This window comes from Euleptes europaea, chromosome 7 (genome assembly GCF_029931775.1).
Source record: "Euleptes europaea isolate rEulEur1 chromosome 7, rEulEur1.hap1, whole genome shotgun sequence".
Taxonomy (NCBI): domain Eukaryota; kingdom Metazoa; phylum Chordata; class Lepidosauria; order Squamata; family Sphaerodactylidae; genus Euleptes; species Euleptes europaea.
Window position 1 is genome coordinate 4,887,343 of NC_079318.1, and position 12,419 is coordinate 4,899,761.

Genomic DNA, 12,419 nt, shown 5'->3' on the forward strand with positions numbered 1-12,419 from the left:
TAGGCTAGAGCCAATCGGAACCATAAAAAGGCATCTGAATTCTCAATTCAGGCTGCATTCATCTCGCTTGTGCATTTTAACACCAAAAATCAGATTTTCACCTCATTATCCTAACGAGCCCCCTCTGATGACCTTCTGTCTCTCTATTAGAGAATAAACCAATATATCTGCCATAGAACAACCCCATTGAGGAAGATAACAGGGGTTACCCAGACCTCGTTGCTGTTGGAAAGGGGCTCACTGTATGGACCATTTTCAAGGATTCCACCCCACCACCCTATTCTCTGGGCCTCGAAGTCCTTGCAAGGGTAGCAAGGCCCTTTGAAACTTGTTGGATGTTGCCCTATTGTTGCTGGTTGCAAAGGCTTCAGGGTCCCAAAAATGTAGTTCAAGGCTTCAGTTCAAATGTAGTTCAGGCATCAGTTAGAGCTTCAGGGTCCCAAAAAATGTAGGTCCTCCACTGACCCTGAAAATCTTGTTGGTCTCAGGTGCTATTGGACTTGAATCTAGCTGAAATGTATCAGTATGACTTCAAAAAGTTGCTTCAGGGTCCCTCCAGGATTACATAAATTGTGGAGAAGTAGTTCCTAAGGAACTATCTTTCAATATTTTGGCATCTAGGAAAATAAATTAAGGTAAGGTAAAGGTCCCCTATGCAAGCACCTGGTCATTCCTGACCCATGGGGTCACATCCTGACGTTTACTAGGCAGACTTTGTTTACGGGGTGGTTTGCCAGTGCCTTCCCCAGTCATCTTCCCTTTACCCCCAGCAAGCTGGGTCCTCATTTTACCGACCTCGGAAGGATGGAAGGCTGAGTCAACCTCGAGCCGGCTACCTGAAACCAACTTCCTTTGGGATCGAACTCAGGTCGTGATAGAGCTTTTGACTGCAGTACTGCAGCTTACCACTCTGCGCCACGGGGCTCTAGGAAAATAAATTGGCAAATAAAATTTATACCATACTTCATGTTTGCTTATAATTCAAAGACAAAGTGTTTCCTGTGGGTGCTGAGGTACTTTTATTACTACTGCTTTAATAAAAAAATCTTTTAAAAATTCATCATGTTCTGCTTGATTTTAGAGCTATAAAGACCATTGATGCCTTAGCTTTAAAGATTCAGTTTACGGGGCCCTCCATGAGCATCTCAACACGGAATCTGGCACTTGGTGTTTCATCTCTAAATTCAACTTTATTCAGTGGATCCACCTTTAGTGTTGGTTCTCAGAACAATGCTTCAGACTTTCAGGTACAGATCACACAATTGCACATAACTGGTGAAATACAGTAATACATACACAGGATTTACATTGGCTAACTTGCCAATGATTGAATGGTTTATATTGTAATTTGTTCACTACAAGAAAGAGACCTGCCAGGACTCATGGGCTGGAGATATCCCGTTTTCCCCATGGGCGGCCTTCTTGCTTCCTCTCCTCTTGTTTCTTCCTTCCCCCTTCGCCAGCTCCAAGCCTTTCCTGCTTAGTTGAGCAGGGACTGATAGCTGAAGGTGAACCTTGCATATTTCCAGTTCCAAACCCCCCAGCCACCCACTGGCCAGCGGATGGGGCAGATATGCACAATTTGATGAACTAGTTGGTCATGGCTTTGGGGAAATAGGGGCTTAGAACTGAAAGTGTGTCTTATGTTCTTTCAGCTCTAAGCTCCCTCTGTCAACTGATCTATGACCGTTACATGGGGTTGTCTAGCAGAATGTCTCCGAATGGTGGCTGAGGTATCGTGGTATAGTGTCATGAGATCTAGGTCACTGTATTTTTGTGTGTGACAGTTGCAACAAGCTGCACTTTCATAGATCTCTCTGTGCATTTCCATGTGGTTAACTGGCCCAATTTTTACATTTGTCGGTTTTAGATTGTAGGTTGTAGGTTTGTAGGTTGTTGCAAGTGTGGGGGTTTCCCTATGATTTCAGAAATATCTACCTAATTCTCAAAGGGCCTTATTGTGTGGACATTTCATCTTTACACTAGGGCATTCTGTGCACTCATTTGTAAGACTTGCCACTTAAGAGTGGGCCTCGGTAACTCAGATGAACACTAATCTTGTAACCTCTTGCTAAGCAAGGAATTTTAATTGCTATAATAAGGTAGAATTTTTATAAGTATGCCTGGCGTCCTATAATTTTGTATTTTATAAGTGTATATTTATATTGTTGTCTAGCTTGTGCTGCATCAATAAACATTTACATTACATTTACACTAGGGCAAATGTGCAGTTCATGGTTGGGAATTAGATATGATTATTTATTTCAGAAGTTTATATGCTCCTTTTTGACCAGTTCAGTTTTAAAAGCCCCTTATAACATCTAACATACAATATCTGGCATACAGAATAAGACTGCTTCTGCTATACAGATCTTAAAATAAACTGCTGTAGAGGGAAGGCTGGGAAGTAAAAAGGGCCCTGGGAAAAGCATCAGAGTGGCCCTGCATATACATAAGGTTACAAGGAAGAGCCTAGTGCTCCAGAGAAGCCTGGTGCCGGTGGCCCCTTCCTAACCAGCAGAAACCCTGCCTAACTCCATCACTCTGATTCTGAGATTTCCTGAGGCATTTCCCACATAAGAGTTCAATTATGAGAAAGATGGTTGCAGAAAACATGAATATTTTTGCCCAAATTCTGTTTATTTAAATAGATAAACAAAATTTCCTACATTCCTTTTGAGAAGAATTTCTCAAGGCAGATTACAAAATGAAAAAAAAACAAGCTCAACAAATAAATACAACAGTTAAAACCCTGCAGTATCTCACGTGTAATCAGGAAGAATATTGCTTACAGCGCCTTGTGTAATACATTATCAATAATTGTGTCAGGCTCTAAAGAATATACAGGTTTTTTTTAAAAAGCCATCAAAATGTTCAGCTCTTAGGGCACACCTCAACATGTTCTTGATAAATGTAAGTGTTGAAAAACTTATGTTCGTGTATATGCTTAACTGAACAAGTTGTCCTGTTCTAGAGGCAGACACTGTACAGCTGCAAAATTGTTTGCATACAGACTGCTTTCTCTTGGTACTTCAGTTCACAGTTCACCAACAGTACAATGTCTCTTTCTCAATATTACCAAGCAGCTGCCTGGCACATTTGAAAAAATCCACTACCCACTTTTCCACTAAATTTGGCTATTTTTTAAGCTGTCCAGATCCTAGTGAGCTAGTGAAATGTTCATCAGGACAGACATGATCTATTTATTTATGCATTTCTACCCTATTTCTCTCCCACAGTGGAGACTTGAAGCAGAACACAAATTAAACTCAAAATAAAATTTAAACAAACAGAATTTAAATAATCCAATATCTGGGGCTCGTACCTGACCCACTGGCACAACTGACTCAGGCTTCAGGCCAAGGTCCCATTGGCTTGTACCAAAGGCTCACACCTCCTATTCATGTCCCCAGCAACAGCCACCAGCTGCTGAAGGCACCCAGTAGCCACTCCCTAAGCTGCAGTGAGTCCCTCCAAGCACAGTTGACTCCAGGCCATAGCATCCTTCCACTTGCAACGAGTTGCCAGCTGCTCTGTCTCAGAGGCCACCAGCATGCATGAGATGGTGGGGGATACGCTGCAGTGGTTGTGGTCCCCATAACTGTGGGGCTGCCAATGGATATGAATCCCCAGATCCACCAGAGGGTGTTCTGGCTGCACCATCTGGAGCTGGGCCAGGACATACTTCAACCCTGGCAGCTGCCCCCCATTCATCCCATGTGGCTTCCACCTACATCTGAGGATGTGGCATCTGCCCACTGTTATGTCTCATTCATAAATGCTTGCCCAGATCTGGAGGATGATCGACCTGGCTTCTACAGCTCATCTGAAAGGGGTGACGGCACAATTATGCTTCAGGCGGAGTAATTAAGGTGAAATCAAGGTGAAGGAGCCTTGGGGGAATTGGAAAGCAATGCATCAGTTGGCGGGACCTGCAAGTACCACAAGTGGTACAACCATGCCCTATATCTGTAGCCATCTCACCCCTATCTTCCATCCCCTAAAGGTATGTGTCCCATCGCACCCACATGAAGATGGTAGGCATACTGAAGATGCAGTTCCGCTCACTGTACCACACCAGGGGCCACAGGGCCATGCAGACCATTTCCTGTCATGGTCCAGCCTGCGTTCCACAATAGTGAGGACTCCTTGGAGGAAGAGGGACCCTGTGTGGCCAGCCCAAGGCTGTCAGCGGAGAGCCAGCAGAAAGACCAGACCCAGGCACTCTCGGAGGTGCAGCCATTACACAGGCCAGAGGCACCTCCTACACCAGAGGCAGCAGCCCCAGACCTTGGCCCCAGCTCTCCAGGATCACCAGCCCCCGTGGAAGGCTGCCGCAGAAGCCTGCGCACAGAGATGCATAAATGCCAGCGCAGCACAAGATTGGCTGCCAGGTATAAGCTACATGGGGGAAGCTCAGATGAAGAGTGCTGTCAGATGAAGAGTGCTGATTCTTAGAGGCAAGCGTCAGCTATAAAGCTCCCGGGAAGGAGTTGCAGGGTGTGGCTGCAACTTGTTTGCCACACATGTAACCTGCTGATCCCGTTGTGATTGATTCCTGAACTTACCCGACCTTGGACTGATAACTGGCTTTGGCAACTCCTCTGGCTCCCTATTGAGCTTGGACTGTTTGACTTAACTACTGAATTTCCCCAGCCCTGTTCCTGAGACACGCTGTATCCTGACTCCAGCTGTTGATAAGCCAGCTAGAACATTATCAAGTTCTTTGCTGTATGTGCCGTGCTCCATAAAATGGTTATCCAGCAGCATCCACCACCACAACTGGTGGGGAGGTGTCTGGGTTAGGGACATGGGAAACAAGCTGCTGGAAGAAGCAATAGTGGGCCAGTATGCCCAAGGCCTTGCTGAGTGGGAGAGGTTGAGAGGCTGGGCTGTGGGGTGCCAGCTACTGAACCAATCATCTTCCATGTTATAGGTTGTATCTGCCAACTGGTGGGTGGGTCTGCCTCCGAGGGCAGTCAGGCCTGGCTGGGTTTTGGCATCTCGGGTGGCAGGTGGGTCTCTAGGGGGAGAGGCAACACTCTTCATGGTGGTGGGGTTACATTGGGGGTCACCATGGTGATTCACTTCCAGGTTCTGTTGGGGCTGACCTCAGCGATGGGTAGGTTCCAGGGTGCCATCCCCAAAGGGCTGCAGTTGGTGGCAGCCCCCTGCCAGCTCAGTGGTGTATTGCTGTCTTCCCCAAGACCATCAGCCATGGCAGCCCCGGTGCAGCGATGGCCAATACCTGTAAGAGTGGTGCAGGAGGGGGACCTGTGGAAGAGGGGTGAGGGCATTGAACTTACATTGCTCTGTGCTGAGATGTCCACACTGCTACTGCTGTGCCATGGCTCTGCGGAATAGGTGCTGGGCACTGAGTTCATCAGTCTCTTGTGGTTCCCGGGGCACTGGGGCATGGCAGCTGTGTGTGTGTGGGTGGGTGATTTTTCTAGATTCCATGGCCACCTATGAGGTTTTTAAAATTATTAAATAATTTGTTTCCCTCTGCACCATTTGTTTCTTTGCCTTCACCTATGGGCTATGCCATAGGTTTTGCTGGCATAACTTTGCACAGGTTCGGGAGGGGGCTTTCCCAGGCTTCAATGGTTTAGGGAGCCCACTAAAGGAGTCACGCTCTGTGGCCCTTCCCTGTAGGTACAGAGGGTTGTGCTGGAAGGGGGCTGGGGCAACACCACACTGGCACTCACTACCAGTGCAATGGCACAAAGATGCTGCACCAGTGTATCTCTGGGTTGTGCCAGTGTATTTCCAAGATATGCCAGCTAGTCTGCTCCATGAGTAATTTTTTTGCTGTGAACATGCTATAACTTTACAGTATCAATGCTGGTAAAACATTAAATATAATGAGCTGGTTCATATGCAAAGATGACAGAAGATGGTGGCAGTTTTTTCCTGTCATCTCCCATGAGTCATCTGTCAGTGCCAAAAATAATTTAGCAAGTTTTGGGGAACCTGCATGGATAAAACCATACATAATATGGGTGGGGGCAGAAAGCAGGAGAAAGACAAAATCTCCATCCAATCTCTTGCCTCAGTAGTTTCTTGTACCACAGAAAGGCTGCTTCTGCAGACAGCAAAGGTCCAAGGATGCAACAATATTTATATTTAATTGAGAAATGAGTTTTTTCATCTTCTAATTATGGTGTGGATGGCCCAGGCTAGCCTGATCTCGTCAGATCTCAGAAATTAAGCAGGGTCAGCCCTGGTTAGTATTTGGATGGGAGACCACCAAGGAATACCAGGGTTGCTGTGCAGAGGAAGGCACTGGCAAACCACCTCTGTTAGTCTCTTGCAATGAAACCCCAAAAGGGGTCGCCATAAGTCTGCTGCGACTTGATGGCACTTTACGCACACACACAATTATGGTGTAGATTTGGATGCCTAAATGGTTGCTGTGCTTCCAACTATAATGTAGTGTTATAAAGTAAATGAGGTTATGTTAAAGTAGCATCAGATTGCATTATTCATCCGGCAGTGAAGTTCATTTGGCACCATGCTTTATACTTTGTTTATTTTTAATCCTTGAGAGTGAGTTGTCAATAATCATGAATATTATGTGATTGATATTGTATTGCAAACTGTATTTTTTCCTTTAGGAAATAAAATTATTTAAACAAAAAGGAAAGATGGTTGAAACAATTTTTTGGGGGGTAGGATGTGTGTCTCAGTTTAAATGGCAAGGGTTAGTGAGCACTGTGCTGTTGGGTTGATGCTGAGAGTAGATATTGTTGAGAATTTTTGCACTTTGTAGGTTTTCTCTTTTTATGTTTCTTGATCTGTGACATGGTCTTTTCTTTTGGCTTTCTAGGTTTTTTTTAGTAATTTACAGCGCATTCCTGACCGGAATGCCTGCGCCGGGCTTAGGAGGCAACGCAGCAGCACTGCCTCCTAAGGAGGTTTCAGCCTGGCTGAAACCTCCACCCGGCGCAAAAAAACCCCGGTACAACCCTCATTGGGTTGCATGGGAGATACACCACCTAAAAGGCCCCAGTGCCGTATCTCGGGGGGGGGGGAGGTGGCGTATCTCGGGGGGGATGGGGGGTTCCCAAGCCCAAACGGCTCAGGAGGCCGCCTAATGGTGGCCCTGCCCCTGGCTGGTCCCGGGACTCCTCAGGAACGCCTCCTGGGACGACAACACAGCCTTTGTGCTGTTAGGTTCTCTTTTTATTTTAAGCTGCTGGTGGTGGAAAGTGCCATCAAGTGTCAGCTGACTTATGGTGACCCCAAAGGGTTTTCAAGGCAAGAGATGTTCAGAAGTGGTTTGCCATTACCTGCCTCCATGTGGGCTGAGAGAATTCTGACAGAACTGTGAATGACCCAAGGTGACCCAACAGGCTGCATGTGAAGAATTGGGGTATCAAACCCAGTTCTCCAGATTAGAGTCCAACACTCTTAATCACTACACCACGCTGGATCCTGTGAACTTTCCACCAACAGAAATGGACCGGTGTCTGCCTTGCCCTTCTCCCAGTTGTGCCTTGAGTCTCCCAAAAAGGTGACTGTGGGGGTTACAATATCCTCTTGGATCAAAAGCCCTGGGAGTCAGAAGGCTGCAGTAAGGGAAAGGAAATTTCAGTTCTATACAACCTATTTTATTTTTGTTCTCATATAACTTTTCTTGTTTTGTATGCTAGATTGATTTTGGAAAAACCCAGGAAAATTCACTGGCTTCTGTTGCTTTGCCTGCAAGCTTACTGAAAAACTTAAGTCAAGAAGAGCTTGACATTGTATCCAGGGCTCAATTTACTTTTTTCAACAAAAATGGACTCTTCCAGGTAAGGATGAACATGCTTCAAAGTCTTAAATCTATTTGTACAAAAGAGCCATTTGCAAATATGAAGCACATGAGCATATTGTAGTTTCACATGGGTGACACAAATTGAACGTTACACTGGGAACAAAATAGAGCAGTACAAGTATGTGGATTATAATGATATTGTGATATGTGTGGTACAATTCTGATGACTCTGTACAAGTTTAAGAGACAAACTGTTCTTAAAAGAATAGTATTCTAAGGTATTGTAATTATATTGGTTCTCATTTGAGTCAAATGTCAGCAAGAATTCCTGAGTTTTAGAAACCTCTCAACCACTGGTAAAACATGCATTTATAATGCAATGGATCCATGCACAATAACCTTTGTTTTTCATTAAAGCTAGTCCCTGTGCAAATAACAAAAGTTGCATTACAGAGCCACCCAGAGTTTTTATTCTGAACACTTTTTATGTTTAAGAGCTTGGTTGTTTTACTGTGGTTTGTAGCCTTTCTGCATTTTGATTGACTTTGAGATTTGTACATTTTTTGTTAAGTTGGGTTCACTATATGGATGTTTTTTCTTATGCTGATACTATAATTTTGTTGACTTTGGCTATATTTTGTTCATTGGCTTTGCTTGTTACTAAAGACCAGGTTTGTTAAGCTTGAGATGTTATTTTATGTTATTCTAGGTTGGCTGTTTTTTCTGGCGCTAGTCTGAATTATTTTTCTGAGTTTTATTAATTTTTGTTGTTGGTATTTTAATTGGTGCTTAGATTTTATAATTTATTATCTGTGATATTAAGATAAGCCACCTTGAGCAGCTTTGAGCAGAGGTAGCAGATAACATATCCCAAATAAAAAAATAACTGTTATTAATACTACATATTTACTCTTTATATCTTTTTAATTTAAAAAATTAAGATTATCCTCTTCCCCTGCGTACTGTTGTACTAGTAAGATAAGAAAATTAGAGCATTCTTGGTTTGTGAAGTGATCTAATTATGTTAGAGTTTGATATTCGTCAGTATTGTTTGAGGTTTAACTCTGGTCAGCCTCAGGGGGGAAAATGACTGAGAAAACATTTCTAGAAATTATCTTACAAGATGTCTTTTTAATACTCTTCATTACAGTACTAAGGGAAATAGCAAAGGGTTCTTTGAAGAAAACTGCAATTTAATTTTATAAACAGGATGTTTTTATAATGAGTAATGTGAAATGTTAGCATGTTGACAATTTATTTATTCTGGCAGACTGCAGAAATAAATCCATGTATCCTGTCTACTGATCTGAGAGCTCAGAATAATAGTTTTTGTTGTAATGTTTCACTTACTCTTCCAAAGGACAAAGATGCTAATGGCAATTTAACCAGCTTTGTGGTGGCATGTAGCATTGGCAATATTACCATCCACGATCTCCAAGAATCTGTGAAGATTACAATTAAGCATACCACAAAACAGGTAAGAGTTCTGGATGTTTTAGTTTGCTTTGTCTTAAAAAGATCATGCTGTAAGGTCTGAGTCCACCTGTCAAATCCCAAACAACAGAACATCCAAACAGAGTTGTCTAAGAAGTCATTTATTTGGGAAGCATAAGGTGAAAGGCAGCAACTTACAGGAAAAGGGACGAGGACTCAAGTGGGGAAAGGCGGGCAGGTTGAAACATATACATCAGTTATACATCAGAAAGGCACCGTTAGATACCAGGCTGACTCTGGTTCCCATGATAGATTACAGCTATCCGGGGGCAGGCTGTCATAACAAACTGTGAGCTACTCAACATTGACTCCAGCTGCTTTCCCAGCTTGGAGCTCACACATGCCTCCTAAAGTAAAATGAAATTAGAATACAAATAAAATAGTAAAGCACAAGAAGAAAGGAAATTGTACAAAATAGGATTGTACAAAATAAAACATGTCTGTACTGCCAGAGCTAAACATTTTGGATATCTAGATTCAAATATCTGTTCAAGCATGAACTCAGTCTAGAACTATCTCAATCTTTATTAAAAACCGCCATAGACCAGCACACAGTCTAGAATTAAATGTTAACTAGGAAATATGTGATGTGAGGGATATTTACAGAAGGGAAACGGTATGCAGGAAGTGATGCTCAACTACTCCCACCCATGGATGCTTCCCATGGCCAGTTTTCCAGCACTATGCTTCAAAAACAGAAGTAAGCCTGGGCAAGGAAAAACAGCCAATGGTGTCACGGTCTCTGACATAATTATGGTATTTTGTGTACGTGTGCAGAATTAATTCCATGTAGAGCTTGAACACAGCATGTAAAACTGAACCATAAACTGCAGAGGTTTGTGTAATGAAAAGCCTGGTAACAGCTTACAAAATGCTGACAGAATTCTCTCAAGGTCAGAATTCTTTAAGAGCTTATTATGTTACCCAGGTCTTGTCCTTGAAGGGAGAAGTATAGAGTCACTTTCATTATCTGTCAGTAAGATGTAACTAAAATCACCTTTTCTGATTCAGCTGCCAGCTGTCAGCTGAATCTCAAAGGCAGAAAAGTCCTGCCATCCTCAAGGTCTACTAAAAAGATCTTACTGCACTGTAAGTGCATTAATAGCTTCAACTTTGCTTTTTATAACCTCAAGGCAGTAACTTCTTGCTTTCTGTGACCTTGCTAAAGGCTACATTCTATAACCTTGCTGAAGGCTACGTTTCATACTAACTAGCTGGTTACAAGTTGCAGTGTAAGCAATAATTGTGTTTTATGCTTTATATAGTTATATATTGTGTTATAGATTTCTAAATGGTCTCATTTAATGTGTATTGTAATAACGATGAGAATGGTATGAAAACTGAGTATATAACGTGATCATGAAACTTAGAAATGATTGTTTATACTTTAAGCAAAGTAGACTGAAAGGAAAGGAAGCCCATATATGGTCATGGAGAACTGAACAGCTGCAACTAAAACATTACTGCACTGCTCATGTTATCTGAAAGAGGGAATAAAAGGTATCCCTCTTGATGGATAAAAATGTTGTCAGAAAGTGGGAATAAAAATCCCCCTTCACTCTTAATGAGTCTAAATCAGTATAAATACAGCCACAGTAAGCCCAGAGGATCAGAACCTTTCAAAAGGCTCTCAAGAAAAGGCTGAATGGTATGTATGGCTTAAATACATTACTCTAGACTTTGTGAATTAAATACTTTGAACTGAATCAGAATAATTTGACTGTTATATTTTAGAAGTTGGATTTTGAAACTGAATAGTATGTAAGACTTGCTTGCTTTTATTTCATACATTGTACTTTGACAAGAGTTTTTATAGAAGTGTTAAAGACTTGATAATCTGCATTTATACATATTTTACTAGAAGTATATCAATAAAAAGACTTGCTTTTTAACAGTAAGTAAAGTTGTTGAGTCCTGCTTACTCGATGATTGGCTGAATAAGATACCTTCACTTCTCAGTAAGTGATACATTCTAAGAGCCTGTCATCTGAACAGCACGACCCACTTCAATGGAAGCATTTACAGGGAAAGATTTACAGGCACAGTAGCCCTTGAACATCCCTCTTTCTCACCCAACATTTCTTCCATGCAATCAGATCTTCCACATCTGCATTAATATTATCTCAGTATACGTGAGGTTGGAAGCAAGTGTCTGTCAGACTCAGTATCATGTTCAGTTCTTCTACCCTTACTAGATGGCTGTTCTTCTACCCTTACTAGATCAGCCCCAGTTCACAGGTTGTTTGGGTTGGGAAATTTATATGCCTCCATCGTAAAATTTTATATTTAAATGCATGAAGAGGCAATGTTTTACAATGTTAATTTTTTCTTTATGAAAATATTTAGGAGAAATCTACACCTTCATGTGTCTTTTGGGATATGAATAAAAATGGTAAGTTTTCTTTTTAGTTTCCTTATGGGAAGAATTGTATAATGATTAATTCTGACCTTTTAAACCTATTTTGAACCTACTAAAACTAACTGTGTTCTGTATGCAGATTCAAGAGTTAGGTGGCTGCCACAACCAACATTTGATCCATTTTTTTCTGTCATTTCAGAAATTTGCTTACTTTAAAAAGTACAGCATCACATAATGAAACAAAATCAATAAAATATGAAAACCGGATACTTTTTTCATACTGTACAGTAGTACAACCCTACAAAATCGCTAAATGAACCCTTTATTTATTTATTTGTTTGTTTATTTTTCATACTTCTAGCTAGGGCTGTTGAAAAAATTTTTTGGAAAAATTCGGATCCGGCAAAATCCGGCCCGTTTTGATTCAGGAAATGCCCAAGTCCAAACTCCCCCGCTTCAGTTCCATGGAATTCGGCACGAGTTTTGAGTTTGGGAACAAAATTCGGCCGAATAACCCGCCCCCCTTCCCGGGGCTCCCAGGAATGCAGGCAGGTGGCTCTTTGAACTGCTCCACGCTTCCATGGTTGGCAGCGCACAGCAGTTTAAAGACCCCCCCTTCCTGGGACTCCCCGCTTGTCAGCTGGGCGGTGGGACTACCCAGCTGAAAAGCGGGGAGTCCCGGGAAGGGGGGTCTTTAAACTGCTGTGCGCTGCCAACCATGGAAGCGTGGAGCAGTTCAAAGAGCCACCTGCCTGCATTCCTGGGAGCCCCGGGAAGGGGGGCGGGTTATTCGGCCGAATTTTGTTC

General features: G+C 42.6%; 1 protein-coding gene across 1 annotated transcript in view; it reads left to right on the top strand.

Moving 5' to 3' along the window:
• ADGRG6 (adhesion G protein-coupled receptor G6) overlaps positions 1-12,419 on the top strand; it is a 131,480-nt gene that overhangs the window by 76,842 nt on the left and 42,219 nt on the right. The window contains exons 13-16 of the mRNA XM_056852758.1: positions 1,082-1,247; positions 7,656-7,796; positions 9,120-9,251; positions 11,603-11,645. Of these exons, the coding sequence (XP_056708736.1) occupies positions 1,082-1,247; positions 7,656-7,796; positions 9,120-9,251; positions 11,603-11,645 (482 nt within the window). The remainder of the gene's footprint in view (positions 1-1,081; positions 1,248-7,655; positions 7,797-9,119; positions 9,252-11,602; positions 11,646-12,419) is intronic.